Here is a 15,119-nt window from a genome sequence, read left to right as displayed (position 1 = left end):
AGCAGCCTTTTCAAACGCTCCTCGATGGTCCTAGGGCTTGCACCCCAAGGCTGCCTGCTGTGTAACCCTCCTGACGGTCCCCTGCTCTGTCTGCAGGCAGCCTCTGGGAGAAGGTCTCTCGATACATCGGGGTTACGAGGTAAGACCCCACCCAGCCCCGTCCTCCGCCGATGGCCCTGTACCATGCTGACCGTGCCTCCCTGACCCCTGCAGGTTGGACCTGAAGGACATCCCCAATGCCATCCGGCTGGTGGCCCCTGACCTGGGCGTCCTGGTGGTATCGTCCATCTGCCTCGGCCTGTGCAGGCGCCGCAGGAGGCATGCGAGGGAGCAACTGGTGAGGGGCACCCACCGGGGACAGTGCCAGGGCAGACTGTGTAGTTTATTACACACGGGAGGAGAGAGGTCAGGGGCTCTTCCTGAGCCTGTCCGAGTGAGAACCTGGCTGGTGGCTTTGAGGCCCTGCACTGGGTGGACTGGGCAGAGCTGCAGGACGTGCTGCATGGCTGGGCCTGTGGACAGCCTGAGAGACCTGGGGGGACCGTGCTCCAAGGGAGCCCCAAGCAGCCGGGGCCTGCTGCCCGCCAGCTCCTGTGAGGCCCCTGTGCCCCACCACTCCAGGCCCAAAGTCCAGCCTCCTCACCCACACCCAGCCTGGTCTCTGCTAAGAGCCAGGTCCCAGGGCTCAGTAGGATTTATGACACCCAGGTGTCCTGGCACACACACTCCCTGCCCGATGGTGCTGGGCTGCAACCCCAGTGCCCATTCGTCAGCAGCTGGCACCTGCTGGGCACAGGGCCCTGGCTTCCAGAGGAGCCCGGAGAGGGAAGGGACTTGTGTGGCCACGCAGCAGGCTGCCTTGTCTCTCCCAGCTGCCCAGGTGGCCCACAGCTCTCCCTGTCTGCAGGCTGGGCAGGTGAGCTCCACCTGGCCACCCAGCTCCCAAGCCCTGTGCCCAAGGCTGGAGCTCTTCCTGCTCAAACTCCAGTCTGATAGAACCACCCTGGGTCCTGGAGCAGGGGCTAGGCTACTCCCACTCTGTGTGGCCCTAGAGGGGTGGGCTTGACCCGCTGTCCTGCTTACCTGGTCCAGCCTCCCACCCCGTCTGTGGGCTCAGGCCCTCAGCCCCTCCGGGGGCCTCCCAGCCCCCTCAGCCCTCAGCCTGTCTGGCCCACCTTTCCCATCCACGACCAAGTGAGTCTTCCCAGCCAGGGCACAGGCTCAGAGAGGTTACAGGACTGGCCTACTGCTGCACAGCACCAGACCGTGGGAGCTGGGATAGGGCCAGCCTTGGCCTCAACGCCCGAGTTCTCAGCCTGGCATGGAGTGCCACCTCAGCTGTTTGCGGAGACACAGCTGGGCACGCAGGCTGCCAGCAACTGGCCAGAGCTGGGGCCTCTGACGACAATCTGTGTTCTTTCCACCACGCCCTGGCTTCCTGGGGCCTGGGAAAAGCCCCGTTCCGGGAAGCCTTGTTCAGGGCCAGGGAAGCAGGTCCCTAGCCCTAGGCAGGGACTCCGCCATTCTGTTCTCCTGCAGGCTGGCTCCATGGGGTGGGGAAGGGCAGGCCCCAGGGGACCTGTGCCTGCCATTTGCTGGGTCCCTTCACTCTCCAGAGATGCCCAGATTCGAGGGCCTTGCCACCCCCACCCAGCATGTGTGGTCTGAGTGCCCCTGAGCTCAGACAGCCCCTAGGGGGGCACCCACAGCCAGCCTGCACAGCAGAGTCAGGGCCCCTTGTGCCCAAGTGGGGGGCAGCGGGCTTGGGAAAGAGGGAGGGGCCCAGGTGGTGGGGTTGGAGCCTGACCTGGACCCCGTCTGCCCTCAGCAGGATGGCGAGGAGAGGGAGGTGGACACTGGCACCCCACCAGGGCTGCAGGGCGTCTCCGAGATGGCCCCCAAGCCCAGGACCTGGCTGACTTCCCGGTTCCGGGTCGCGGCCCACTGGCTGCTGGTGGCCGCGGGGCGGGCCCTGGCTGTCCTGCTGCTCGCACTGGCAGGTACCTTGGGTGGGGAGGAACCTGGGTGCTGACCACTGTGCAGAGAGGACAGTACTCAGAACTACCCAGTGACCAGGTGTGACCCGGGGCCCCTCTGCCCCGCAGGCATTGCCCACCCCTCGGCCTTCTCCAGTGTCTACCTGCTGGTCTTCCTGGGCATCTGCACCTGGTGGGCCTGCCACTTTCCCATTAGCCCCCTGGGCTTCAGTATCCTCTTTGTCACGGTGGGCTGCTTTGGTGCCTGCCACCTCATCTGCCTCTACTGCTACCAAACGTCCTTTGTCCAGGATGTGCTTCCGCCTGCCAGCATCTGGGCCAGGTGAGGGCTCCTGCACACCCTGGGCCTGCCTGCCTGGTTAGGGCTTGTCTCTGAGCCTCTGGCAGGTGGTCGGTGACGGCTGTCTCCTGGCAGGGTGTTTGGCCTTAAGGACTTCGTGGGCCCCACCAACTGCTCCAGCCCCCACGTGCTGTTCCTCAACACCAGCCATGACTGGCCGGTGTACGTGAGCCCGGGGGTCCTGCTGCTGCTGTATTACACCTTCATCTCTCTCCTGAAGCTCCAGCAGCCCAGGCCTGTGGGCCAGGTAAGCCCAGCATCCTGAGCGCAGCCCTGGCAGCTAGCAGCGCTGGTCGCCCCAGGGGAGCCGGGCCAGGGCTGGTGTGGGGCTGAGCCCACTGGTCTGCCGTCCACAGAGAAAGGAAGTAGCCGGGGTGGACGAGGAACCTGAGCTGGAACTGGACCAGCTGGAGCAGAAGCCCCAGGGCCAAGACGGGGCCAGCTGGGATGGGGAGGCCACACAGGTGAGCGGGGCCAGGCCAGGCCAGGGAGGCCACACAGGTCCGCAGGCGAGCAGGGCCCGCACAGGCTCACTGTGTGTCTTCCACAGCACATGGTCCCCACAGTTGTGGGGCTGGACACTGAGGCCGAGAACTGCATCGTGCACGATCTGACCGGCCCGAGCCCCGTCCGGCAGCGTCCCTGTGAGTAGCAAGTTACTAAGGCACACCTCTCCCCCTGACTCCCAGGGCCGTGGGCAAGGCCAAGGCTGCCCCCTGGTGGCCACAGGCTCCTTACCAGTGGCCTCCTATAGGCCAGGTGGAGTTGATCCCGACTGGAGGGTGTCCAGGGCTCCCTGCCCCTGCCCACCTTGGCTGGGAAATGACTGCAGGTGGCGGGCTGTAGGAGGCCACTGTCTTCCTGGGCATTCCACACAGGCGGTGGCTCTGTTCTTTGGCTTCTTTCTTCACTCTGAGGCCTGGTCAGTTATACAACGTCCAAGAGGCGCAACTGGAAGAGGCCAGGGTCACACATCCTGTCCTTAGGGGACTGAGGGCCAAGGCCAGGGTCACAACAGGTCAGGATGGGTCTGCTCCTGTTCCTGTTCCTGCTCCCACCTGCTGCCTGTGCCTCAGCGGGTGGGGAGGGACTCCAGGTGTCCCCCGGGAGCTGACCACTGCCCCACCCCCAGCACGTTCCAGGCCAGCTGAGCTGAGAGAGACGTCACCGCTGTACAGCCTGGGGCACCTCATCATGGACCAGAGCTACGTGTGTGCCCTCATTGCCATGATGGTGAGGCGCGGTGGGGCTAGGCCAGGTGTGGGGAGGGGTGGCCACCTCTGTTTCCCCATCTCGGCCTCTGTAGGAGGCCTCAGCCCCAGGGCTCTGTGCACACCAGAGCACACATGTGTTCATGCGTGTGCCGCCATGTGCTGTGCACAGACCCTGCCTCCTAGAGGCTGTGCGGCCCACCAGCCACCACCCCAGCGCCTTCCCCGCCCGCCACACAGGTGTGGAGCATCACATACCACAGCTGGCTGACCTTCGTGCTGCTGCTGTGGGCCTGCCTCATCTGGACGGTGCGCAGCCGCCACCAGCTGGCCATCCTGTGCGCGCCCTGCATCCTGCTCTACGGGCTGGCACTCTGCTGCCTGCGCTACGTGTGGGCCATGGACCTGCAGCCTGAGCTGCCCACCACCCTGGGCCCCGTCAGCCTGCGCCAGCTGGGGCTGGAGCACACCCGATACCCCTGCCTGGACCTGGGCGCCATGGTGAGCCCCGTGCTGGGGGCGGAACTGCCTGACCACCACATCCCTTGTCCACCTGCTCGCCAGGCAGGGACTGCAGGAGGGGGAGCCATAGCTGCTGGTCTCGACGGGGAGCCCCCTCAGACCACACGGCCCAGTTCAGAGTTGGCTGACTGAGTGAGGGATGTGTCCCTGGCACTGTGTCCAGGTGTTCATGGCCTGCTCAGCCGGGCTATGCCACACCCCATGTGGCCCTTGGGCCTCCAGTGTCCCGGTGTGGGGAATGTGCCAAGGTCTGTGGGAGAGTGGGTTTCCCCGAGTCTCCTTGTGGATGTGAGCCCACGTGTGCCCTAGAGCGTGTGTGTGTGAACATGTGAGGCTGGTGTGTGAGAGACTGCCGGTGTGGGTGTACAGACACAGACCTGTGTCTGCGGGACACCTGGCGGTGTGGGCCGCCTGCCTCCTGGGCCGCTGACATCTGCACCCTGCAGCTGCTTTACATCCTGACCTTCTGGCTGCTGCTGCGTCGCTTTGTGAAGGAGAAGCTGCTGAGGAAGGCCCGGGCGCCTGCGGTGCTGCTAGAGGTGGCTGTGGCCGAAGCAGGTGAGTGGCGGGCAGAGACGGGAGACCCCGCTCCGGAGGCTTCGCCCTGCAACTGTGAACCCCTCTTGCCAGCCGCAGAGCCCACTCAGACGCAGACGCTGCTCCGGAGCCTGGGGGAGCTGGTCACCGGCATCTACGCCAAGTACTGGATCTACGTGTGCGCCGGCATGTTCATCGTGGTCAGCTTCGCTGGCCGCCTGGTGGTCTACAAGATCGTCTACATGTTCCTCTTTCTGCTCTGCCTCACGCTCTTCCAGGTGGGGGGCGGGGCTCTGCCTCAGGGGTGGGGCTAGGCGGGGCGCGGGGCGTGGCCCAGCGCCGTGGGTAGGGCTTGGGGCGGGGCTCACCCATCCGCCCGCACCTGCAGGTCTACTACAGCCTGTGGCGGAAGCTGCTTAAGGTGTTCTGGTGGTTCGTGGTGGCCTACACCATGCTGGTGCTCATCGCCGTCTACACCTTCCAGTTCCAAGACTTCCCCGCCTACTGGCGCAACCTCACAGGCTTCACAGACGAGCAGTGAGTGGGGAAGGCTGCCCTGGGCTTCCCCGTGCCCGCCCTGCCAGCTGCCAGGCCAGAGGGCGCTGACACCCTCCTCCTGCAGGCTGGGCGACCTGGGCCTGGAGCAGTTCAGCGTGTCGGAGCTCTTCTCCAGCATCCTCATCCCCGGCTTCTTCCTGCTCGCCTGCATCCTGCAGCTGCACTACTTCCACCAGCCCTTCATGCAGCTCACCGACCTGGAGCACGTGCCCCCACCCAGCGCCTGGCGCCCTCGCTGGGCTCGCAGGTGTGGCCCACTCCCTGCTGGTGAACCGGGAGGGCTGCATCTGGCAGGGGTCTCCGCCGGGCCAAGGCCTCAGGCCTGGGGTGGCATGGGATGGGGCCAAGAGGGTCTGGCCTGGGCTGCAGCAAAAACAGGGTGGAGGGGACAGGGGGGACCAGATGGCGACTCTGAGTGACTTGGCTCTGCAGGCAGGACGCTGTGAGCGAGGCCCCACTGCTGCAGCAGCCGGAGGAGGAGGAGGAGGAAGAGGAAGAGGAGGCGCCCTCCAGGGAAGAGGAGCATAGCACTGACGGCCTCTGCCAGGCCACCCAGGTCCCTGAAGGTGAGGGGGTGTGGCGTGGGCCCCACACAGGTCAGAGAGAGGCAGGGCCTGAGATGCTGAGACCCCTCCTCACCAAACCCCACCGCATGCAGCCAGCAAGTGGGGCCTTGTGGCCGAGCGGCTGCTGGACCTGGCTGCCAGCTTCTCGGACGTCCTCACCCGCGTGCAGGTGTTTGTACGCCGCCTGCTGGAGCTGCACATCTTTAAGCTGGTGGCTCTGTACACCGTGTGGGTGGCCCTGAAGGAGGTAAGCAGGCAGCCCGGCCACTTCCAAGCCTCATTCGTTGCTCTGAAGCAAGTGGCTCCTGCCCAGCATGGCACCGCCCGCCCCCACCAGCTGCTCTGGCCCGCAGGTGTCAGTGATGAACCTGCTGCTGGTGGTGCTGTGGGCCTTTGCCCTGCCCTACCCTCGCTTCCGGCCCATGGCCTCCTGCCTCTCCACCGTGTGGACCTGTATCATCATCGTGTGTAAGATGCTCTACCAGCTCAAGGTCGTCAACCCCCAGGACTACGCCAGCAACTGCACTGAGGTTCGGGCCCGGGCCTTCTCACCTGGGCTGCTGTGTCCGGGCTGGGTGCTTCTCAGGGACTCTGGTCCCACTGCAGGGCTCCCAGAGGCCCACAGGGAACGGGGCAGGAGAGCCACGCAGGCAGCCTCTGCCAGAGCTCTCTTCACTGGCCTCCTGCCCTGGACCTCCCTCCCGGCCCGTGCTGGGAAGGCTCCAGGACTGCCGGGCGCTGTGCGCGGGCTGGGCAGCTCCGGAACAGACTAGGGGTGGGATGGGGGTGTTCTCAGGGACTGGGCCCGGAGCCGATGCTGATGCCTGGCCCTGCCTCAGCCCCTCCCCAATAGCACCAACCTGCAGGCGGCAGAGATCCACCAGTCACTGCTGTACCGTGGCCCTGTGGACCCAGCCAACTGGTTCGGGGTGCGGAAAGGCTTCCCTAACCTGGGCTACATCCAGGTGAGTGGGGGCCAGGCAGGCAGTGTGGGTGGCCCCTGCCGGCTCCCACTGACCCTGACCCTCCCCACCCAGAACCACCTGCAGATCCTGCTGCTGCTGGTGTTCGAGGCCATGGTGTACCGGCGTCAGGAGCACTACCGCCGGCAGCACCAGCGCGCCCCGCTGCCTGCTCAAGCAGTGTGTGCCGAGGGGACCCGCCAGCGGCTCGACCAGGACCTGCTCAGCTGCCTCAAGTACTTCATCAACTTCTTCTTCTACAAATTCGGGCTGGAGGTAAGGCAGGGCCTGAGCTGGCTCAGGACACCTGGACAGTGGCCCATCCTCAGGCTGTGAGGCAGGGTGGGCAGATGGGCGCAGCAAGCCCGCCACAGTGCCCAGAACATGGGGGAGAAGCCCGTGTCTGAGGGTAGGGTTTCACTGCGTGGAGCCTGCCTTCTGAGGCTCGGTTCCCCGAGTGTGGTGAGACCCACTGGCCTCTGCTGCCTGCAGTGAGCCCAGGCAGGTGCACTGAGCCCCAGCCGTTGTCTGAGGCCCACTGAGGCTGGGGCTTGGGGCTGGGAGGTGCCTTCTCCCAGCCAGTCCGTGCCCACGCCCACCACCACTCCAGATCTGCTTCCTGATGGCCGTGAATGTGATTGGGCAGCGCATGAACTCCATGGTCATCCTGCATGGCTGCTGGCTGGTGGCCATCCTCACCCGCCGGCGCCGTGAGGCCATCGCCCGCCTCTGGCCCAACTACTGCCTCTTCCTCACACTCTTCCTGCTCTACCAGTACCTGCTGTGTCTGGGCATGCCCCCGGCCCTGTGCGTCGGTGAGTACCCATGTCTGCTGCGTGTGGTGTATTTGTCCTGTGTGCCACAGTACAGCGCCCATGTGCCGGTAGATGGGGTGCCCGCTGGGCGTGGCATGTCCCGGCCACACACTGTAGGCTGTGGCTGTGTATGCAGGTGCAGCTCAGCCTGGGTCCTCTGCCACTCACCCCCACAGACCCATCCCCATGCACCCAGTGCCCACGGCTGAGGGACACAGGGTACCCGGGCTGTGACTGGTCTCCCTTCTTTTCCTGTTTTGCCCAACATTCAGAGTTTCCTCCTTCAGAGTTTGACACGGACATGGCCGTGTGTTCTCTCTGCCCAGAAACTGGGAGAGGACCATCACCCTGATGTCACCCAGCACAGTCCCTGCCTGGGATCGGGCTCACCTGTCAGTGTGTCAGCACTGTAGACTATTGGGCAGCAGTGGGGATACTGGGGTGGCCATGGCTGTGACTGCCCAGCAGCCCTTGCTGTGGCTCTCCTGTGCAGCGGAGGGCTTCCATCACTCCCCTTCCGCCTTGCAAAGGTTTCTGTCACCGCAGAGCAGTGGGCTTCTGGCCCCTCCTCCTCTCAGTGTCTGAGGTCAGCTGGGGATCTCCACAAAGCCTCCCACATCTCTCCATGTTCTCTGGAGTTGGCCTATGGCTGGGGCTCACACAGGACACTCCCCTGTGGGTGCGGTTGGAGGGAGGACAAGTGCATGGGATCGCAGTGCCCTTGGCAGATCCAGGTGCCCAGAGAAGGGACCTGCTGGGCCAGGTGGTAGAGGATGGAGGCCGAGCTGGACCTGCAGACGCAGCTACGTGCTGCTGTTTGGGGCGTCTGGAGTGGATGTGGTGCAGTTGTCATCTCTGGAGATTGGTCCCTTTTGACATCTGCAGTCACCCCTCTGTGCCTTGGTTCTGATCCATGTATGCGAGGTGGTACTGGGTCTCTCCTGGCCGTCTGTCCTGGAGCAGAGCCCGCCCTTGTCCTCTAGATTGTCGTGTCTCCCCCATGTGGGTCACAGTCGGGCACACTGTGCTGTCCCCTGTCCCACCAAGGTCAGCGTCTTTTCACAGCTGGTGTCAGATTTCCGGACCCATCATGGTGGCATCTGCATGGCTCCCGTGCGGGGTGTGTGGGTTCTGTGTTTTCTCCGTGACCCTGCTGGGGGAGATGCCTTAAGCCTATGAAGTGTCTCACTCACCCTCCGGTCAGAGCCTTTCCTGCCAGCAGCAACTGTCAGCTCCTCTGTCCCCACGGCTGGCATCTGTCCTCCCCACTGCCTTCCTTCCAGAGCTGTCTGTCCCCGTGGACTTGGGATGTGCTCAAGACTTTGCCCCTCACGTCCCCTGGCCTCAGTCACTGGGACCTTGAGGCCTCCCTCCCTCCGGGCCTCCCTACCTCTGAGCCCGTAGAACAGCCCTGTTCTGTCCAGGGTGCATAGTGCAGGTGGCCCTGGAGAAGAGGAGCCTTTTCCCAAGCCGCTGGCCGCCCCTTCTGGAAGCCATTCCTGGAGCTGCATCCTTTGGGGTCACAGCGCACAGCCCCGCACCCTGGGAAGTGCACCTTCAGCAGTGAGCGCCTCTCAGGACAAGGTTCTGCAGGCGGCCACAGTGTGTCTGCACCCCACCCTGTCCTCCCAGGAGTCCCATCCCTTACTCGGTGTCCCACAGTGCGGCCGCCGGGCATCAGCCCATTTCGCCCATTTTCTCTTCCTAGAATGTGATGTGAGCAGAATTGCATGACTGGTTTTTTCACTCAGCAAAGTGTGTTTCAGGTTCCCCCTGGGCACAGTGGGGCACCCCTGTCACCCCAGCACTCTGTGAGGCTGAGGCAGGAAGATCACAAGTGTGAGCCCAGCCTGGGCAACACAGCAGCACAGTGATGCTGGGTCTGCAAGCTCAGAGGCAGGGCGAACACGGCTCCATGTGAAGGTCCGGGGTTCAACCCCAGGACTGGGGCCAGGGTTCCTCTGGTTAGAGTTGGAGCCTGTCGACTTCCTCGTTGCCAAGCGTCCCCATCTGTGGAAGTGTCAGAGCTGGCCTCCACACCACTGTCCTGGTTCAAGGACATCTGGGCTGTTTCCAGCCCTGGACTTCTGGGAACCATGGCCCATCCCCAACACGGCCTCCCGTGGGAAGCCTGCCTGCCCCCTCTGGCCAGTCACCAGGCTCCCCTGCTGCCTGCACCTGGCCTGCCGCGCATCTTCACTGGACAGTCCCAGTGGGCAGGATGGCTGCACTCCGGCTGCCAAAGCCCAGGACCGTGGTGCAAGTGGCTGTGATCGGAGGCCGTGGAGGGGAGAAGGGGAGAACCATTCCGGTGGACTCGGGCTCTCAGTGGGGGCTCCGCAGGCCTCTGGGGGCCAGCCAGGGCCCTTCCTGATGTAGCCCTGTCCCTGCAGACTACCCATGGCGCTGGAGCCGGGCCATCCCCATGAACTCTGCCCTCATCAAGTGGCTGTACCTGCCAGATTTCTTCAGGGCCCCCAACTCCACCAACCTCATCAGTGAGTGCTGCCCGGGGCACGTTTTCCGGACAAGGCAGGACACTTGTCTCCAGCCAGCCAGGGTGGGGGTCACACAGCACACCGGAGGGAGCCGGGGGCCAAGGGGCCCACCTGAGGCACAGGAATGTACTAACCCTAACCCTGTCACACCTGGATGCAGCAGTGGCCCTGTTGTGCAGTGACCCAGAGCGGCACAAATGCGAGTCCTCAGTGCTGGCAGGGGCTGCTGAAGCCACCTCCACACGTACTCCACGTGGCACACAGAGCCCCGGCGCCCCGCACGCCGGGGCCTGAGGCAGGGCAGTCCCAGCAGTGCCCTGCTTGGCCTGTGTCCTGCAGGTGACTTCCTCCTGCTGCTCTGCGCCTCCCAGCAGTGGCAGGTGTTCGCAGCTGAGCACACAGAGGAGTGGCAGCGCATGGCCGGCGTGAACACGGACTCCCTGGAGCCGCTGCGGGGTGAGCCCAACCCCGTGCCCAACTTCATCCACTGCAGGTGGGTCCCACGCCTCCCCACGGGGGGCTTCCGCCAGGGCCCAGCACCCCGGTGACCCTCTGCTCGCCCGCCTGCCGCCCCGCAGGTCCTACCTGGACATGGTGAAGGTGGCCGTGTTCCGCTACCTGTTCTGGCTGGTGCTGGTGGTGGTGTTTGTCACCGGCGCCACCCGCATCAGCGTCTTCGGGCTAGGCTACCTGCTGGCCTGCTTCTACCTGCTGCTCTTTGGCACGGCGCTGCTGCAGAAGGGCCCGCGGGCCCGCCTGGTGCTGTGGGACTGCCTCATCCTCTACAACGTCACGGTCATCATCTCCAAGAACATGCTCTCGGTGAGCGGCCAGGCCTCCTGCCACACCCCGCCCTGCCCCGCCCCGCCCTGGCAGCCGCCTCTGACTTCGGTCCCCCCCAGCTCCTGTCCTGCGTCTTCGTGGAGCAGATGCAGAGCAGCTTCTGCTGGGTCATCCAGCTCTTCAGCCTCGTGTGCACGGTCAAGGGCTACTATGACCGTGAGTGGGTGAGGCTGGTGGCCGGGGGTTCCTGGGGCTGCCGGGCTCCCACCTGACGGTCCCGTCCTGCAGCCAAAGCAATGATGGCCAAGGACCAGGACTGCCGCCTGCCGGTGGAGGAGGCCGGCATCATCTGGGACAGCGTCTGCTTCTTCTTCCTGCTGCTGCAGCGCCGCGTCTTCCTCAGCTACTACTTCCTGCACGTCAGCGCCGACCTGCAGGCCACAGCCCTGCAGGCCTCCAGGTCTGCCGCCCAGGACCTGGCACGAGAGGGCAGGGAGGTGCAGGGCCCCGGGACAGTGCTCAGGAAGGTGTTCCCGCCCCTGGTGGCCCAAGAGAGCCTCCAGCTGGAGGGTGGTGCCACAGGCCTCAGACGGGTCGCTCCTCTCACTACACAGTGTGGGGCCTGGGCGGCCGACGCCAGGGGTCCTGCGGGGAGCAGCGGGGAGGGGCGGGGCCAGTGAGCCTGGAGCTGACTCCAGTCCCACTGCTCCCCAGGGGCTTCGCCCTCTACAACGCGGCCAGTTTCAAGAGCATTGAAGCCCACCGCAAGGCAGAGGAGAAGTCCCTGTTGCAGCTGAAGAGACAGTAGGTACCCTGGGCAGGGTTCAGCTCGCAGTGGGCCTGGCCCGCGCTGATCCCCTCCCGTGCCCCACAGGATGATCCGTATCCGCACCAAGCAGGAGAAGTACCGGCAGAGTCGGGCCAGTCGCGGCCACCCCCAGGCCCTGGGCCCTGAGGACCCCAGCCAGGAGCCGGGTGAGTGTGGACGGCCCGGTCCAGGCACGCCTGAGCCACTGGAGCCTGCCTGCACTGTGCTGCGGGATGCCCCAGGCCTCCCGCCCGTCTGTCCCGTGCCGTGTGACACGGTCGCCCAGCCCCTCTGCTGTGTGGGCACCGTGATGTCTGTCTGTAGCTGTGGGCACTCTGCCCTGTCCCTCCAGGGCTAAGCCCTGTGGCACCTGTCACCAACCCCTGTCACTCACTGGAGGGCTGTGTCTTTCCAACTGCCTCTGCCAAGCGGCCCTAGTGCCCCGCACCCTTCCCACTCCAGCTACTCACGGCCGCCTCACGCGCCTGCCCCTCCACAGGGCCCGGCAGCCCCGGGGGCTCCTCCCTGCCACAAACACAGTGGTGGCGGCCCTGGCTGGACCATGCCACAGGTACCCTGCACCCCTGCTCGCTGCCTCCTTGTCCAGTCTGGTCTGGTCTCGTCCTGCTCTGGCCTGTGTCCTGTGCATGCACCGCTGTCCCCAGCCTGCCGAGCCCTGCACACATGACCCACGGGAAGAGGAGGCCAGGCCCTTGGGTGGTGGGAGGCTGAGCGGAGGCCCCAAGGGTGGGAGGGCTTCCTGAAGGTGGCCGGCTCACCCCTCGCTGTCTGCAGTCATCCACTCCGGTGACTACTTCCTGTTTGAGTCTGACAGCGAGGAGGAAGAGGAGGCGGTGCCTGAGGACTCCAGACCATCACCACAGAGCGCCTTCCAGGTGAGGCCCAGAGCATCCCATCCTCGGGCCACCCCAGCCTCGGGCAGTTGGGACCCTGGGCTGTGGACACTGGGGTCACCTCCGCTGCCACCTCCCAAGGTCCTGGCTCTGACCAGCCCAGGGTCTATGTTTTAGGTGGGGCCCAGGCTGTGTCCTGGGGCTAGGCGGACCTGCTTGTCTATCTTCAGAGTCCCGAGTGATAGGGACGCACGGGTAGCACATGTGCATCATGTCCTCCTGCCACAGCCCTGGAGCCCACTCCAGTGGAGGCAGAGTCCACAGCTGGACACAGCCGGGTCTGGCGTCACAACCTGCCAAGCGCAGCTTCTTCTTCCTCGGGAGGGAACCTGGAGACCCAGGGCTTATGTAGGTCCAGGTCAGAAGCCCAGGTCCTGAGCCCAGTGTTCGGCTGGCAGATGGCTTACCAGGCATGGGTGACCGATGCCCAGATGGTGCTGAGACAGCGGCGGGAGCAGGAGCGGGCACAGGTGCAGGCCCAGGCAGAGGGGGCAGGACAGCTGCTGACCGGTGAGTTGTGCTCCAGCGGGCTGCAGGGCCTCAGGGCCAAGAGACACTGACCAGTCCCCTATGCCCAGGCGGTGGCCCAGATCCAGAAGTGGAGCCCGGGGAAGCTACAGAACACGAGGACCAGGCGACAGGTGCAGGGGCTGGGGTGCAGGGAGCTGTAGGCCAGGCAAGGGGCCGTCCTGGGGCAGCCCCTCCAGACCTCCATCCCGCAGGCCACAGCCACGTGATGCAGCGCGTGCTGAACACTGTGCAGTTCCTCTGGGTGCTGGGCCAGGCCTCAGTGGACGGGCTGACCAGCTGGCTGCTGGCCTTCACGAGGCACCACCGCAACATGAGCAACGTGCTGCGGGCCGAGCGCTACCTGCTCACGCAGGAGCTCCTGCGGGTGAGCTGGCCTGGCCTGTGCCACCTCAGGCTCTGGACACAAGGGTACTGCCCCTGGCCTGCAACCTGAGAACCTGCTGTGTCCTGCAGGGCGGGGAGGGGCACCGAAGGGTGCTGGACCAGCTGTACGACGACGAGGCTGAGGCCACCCTGTCAGGCACCCTGGAGGCCCAAGACGGGCCCAGCACTGTGTCCAGGTAGGCACAGGCCCTCCCTGCCCGTTCTCGGTCCCAAAGCTGACCCTAAGCTCCTGTAGGGGCCACTGTCTGGGACAACACCATCTGGCTCCTCCACCCCTCGATATCTCTCCGAGGGACCCCTATCTTCCTCCAACCCTCCACAGAGGCCAAGGCTGGCCGCCTCTGACCCACTCCCGCTTCCCTCCCACAGTGGCCTGGGAGTCGAGGAGCCACTGAGCAGCATGACAGACACCAGCAGCCCCCTGAGCACGGGCTACAACACTCGCAGTGGCAGCGAGGAGCTGGTGGCTGACACCAGGGACCTCGAGACCGAGGCTTCGCTGCACGGCTCTCAGGAGCTTCCGGCCCGCCCGAGGATGCGCACGGCCAGTGAGCTGCTGAGCCGCAGGTGCAGCGCCGGCCTGAGCGTGGGCCCCGAGCCTGCCCTCCTTGTGGGGCCAGGGGCTGCGTATCCCACCATGGTCTCCCCGCAGGCGCCTGCGCATCCAGGAGCTGGAGGACGCCGAGAACTTCGCGGCCCAGCAGGGCCGAACGCTGCGGCTGCTGTGGGCCCTGTACCAGTGCGTGGCCGCACACTCGGAGCTGCTCTGCTACTTCACCATCATCCTCAACCACATGGTCACTGCCTCGGCCACCTCGCTGGTGCTGCCGGTGCTGGTCTTCCTGTGGGCCATGCTGTCCATCCCCAGGCCCAGCAAGCGCTTCTGGATGACAGCGATCGTCTTCACGGAGGTGTGAGGGCAGCCGGGCGGCTGGGAGGCTGGCCCGGGCCGGCCAAGGACCTCCCACAGGCCTCCATGCTCACCGCCCTCCCCTGCAGGTCACCGTGGTCACCAAGTACCTGTTCCAGTTCGGCTTCTTCCCCTGGAACAGCCACACGGTGCTGCGGCGCTACGAGAACAAGCCCTACTTCCCCCCGCGAATCCTGGGGCTGGAGAAGACGGACGGCTACATCAAGTACGACCTGGTGCAGCTCATGGCGCTCTTCTTCCACCGCTCCCAGCTGATGGTGAGCACCCTGCCGCGCCCGCCGCGCTGGGGAGGCTGGCCTGGTCCAGGGTGGGCGTGGCCTCTCATGCCCCGGCCTCTTGCAGTGCTACGGCCTCTGGGACCACGAGGACGAGGAGGACCAGCTCTCCCAGGAGCACCGAGGGAGCAGCGGGAAGGACTCGGGAGCCGAGGACCAGGCCGAGGCAGACACGGGGCAGCAGGAGGAGCCAGGAGTGGCCGGGGCCACCACCCAGGACCTCGTCCAGGTGGACACGAAGCGCAGGTCCAGGGATGGGGCCACAGAGCTCCAAGTGGACCTCAAGCCCCAGGACACGAGGCGCCTCAGCCTGCGTTTCAGAAGGAAGAAGGGGAGTCCAGGACCCAAGGGAGCGGTAGCCCTCGGTAAAAGGCTGGGCCACAACAGGCTGGGTGCGCCCCAGCCATGCTCTGGCAGGCAGAGGGGTGGGGGGACCAGGCTTCTGCAGCCCAGGCAGCACTCAGCTGTGGGCTCCTGGCTCCTGGGG

General features: G+C 65.4%; 1 protein-coding gene across 4 annotated transcripts in view; it reads left to right on the top strand.

The window, feature by feature from the left end:
• The window catches only part of Piezo1 (piezo type mechanosensitive ion channel component 1 (Er blood group)), a 46,549-nt gene that overhangs the window by 27,351 nt on the left and 4,079 nt on the right, over positions 1-15,119 (top strand). The window contains exons 4-39 of one of the 4 annotated variants that reach the window (XM_013146026.3): positions 97-139; positions 214-337; positions 1,829-2,000; positions 2,106-2,319; positions 2,413-2,584; positions 2,694-2,801; positions 2,888-2,981; positions 3,470-3,570; positions 3,789-4,049; positions 4,517-4,628; positions 4,707-4,885; positions 4,996-5,144; positions 5,230-5,412; positions 5,598-5,731; positions 5,824-5,978; positions 6,085-6,261; positions 6,571-6,696; positions 6,769-6,969; positions 7,304-7,508; positions 9,902-10,006; positions 10,346-10,499; positions 10,585-10,828; positions 10,909-11,005; positions 11,078-11,249; positions 11,504-11,593; positions 11,664-11,764; positions 12,097-12,168; positions 12,393-12,493; positions 12,910-13,021; positions 13,090-13,152; positions 13,234-13,406; positions 13,496-13,602; positions 13,796-13,993; positions 14,079-14,337; positions 14,426-14,614; positions 14,700-14,997. In XM_013146026.3, coding sequence (XP_013001480.2) covers positions 97-139; positions 214-337; positions 1,829-2,000; positions 2,106-2,319; positions 2,413-2,584; positions 2,694-2,801; positions 2,888-2,981; positions 3,470-3,570; positions 3,789-4,049; positions 4,517-4,628; positions 4,707-4,885; positions 4,996-5,144; positions 5,230-5,412; positions 5,598-5,731; positions 5,824-5,978; positions 6,085-6,261; positions 6,571-6,696; positions 6,769-6,969; positions 7,304-7,508; positions 9,902-10,006; positions 10,346-10,499; positions 10,585-10,828; positions 10,909-11,005; positions 11,078-11,249; positions 11,504-11,593; positions 11,664-11,764; positions 12,097-12,168; positions 12,393-12,493; positions 12,910-13,021; positions 13,090-13,152; positions 13,234-13,406; positions 13,496-13,602; positions 13,796-13,993; positions 14,079-14,337; positions 14,426-14,614; positions 14,700-14,997 — 5,445 coding nt within the window. Of the gene's footprint in view, positions 1-96; positions 140-213; positions 338-1,828; positions 2,001-2,105; positions 2,320-2,412; positions 2,585-2,693; positions 2,802-2,887; positions 2,982-3,469; positions 3,571-3,788; positions 4,050-4,516; positions 4,629-4,700; positions 4,886-4,995; positions 5,145-5,229; positions 5,413-5,597; positions 5,732-5,823; positions 5,979-6,084; positions 6,262-6,570; positions 6,697-6,768; positions 6,970-7,303; positions 7,509-9,901; positions 10,007-10,345; positions 10,500-10,584; positions 10,829-10,908; positions 11,006-11,077; positions 11,250-11,503; positions 11,594-11,663; positions 11,765-12,096; positions 12,169-12,392; positions 12,494-12,909; positions 13,022-13,089; positions 13,407-13,495; positions 13,603-13,795; positions 13,994-14,078; positions 14,338-14,425; positions 14,615-14,699; positions 14,998-15,119 lie in introns of all 4 variants that reach the window. The other 3 variants (XM_013146032.3, XM_013145993.3, XM_013146007.3) reach the window with 3 other exon arrangements.

The sequence above is a fragment of the Cavia porcellus genome, unplaced genomic scaffold (genome assembly GCF_034190915.1).
Source record: "Cavia porcellus strain 051 isolate PalLab524CR breed Dunkin Hartley unplaced genomic scaffold, mCavPor4.1 scaffold_4, whole genome shotgun sequence".
NCBI classification, from domain to species: domain Eukaryota; kingdom Metazoa; phylum Chordata; class Mammalia; order Rodentia; family Caviidae; genus Cavia; species Cavia porcellus.
Note: the sequence above shows the minus strand (reverse complement) of the source record. Positions and strands in the feature narration are given on the sequence as shown.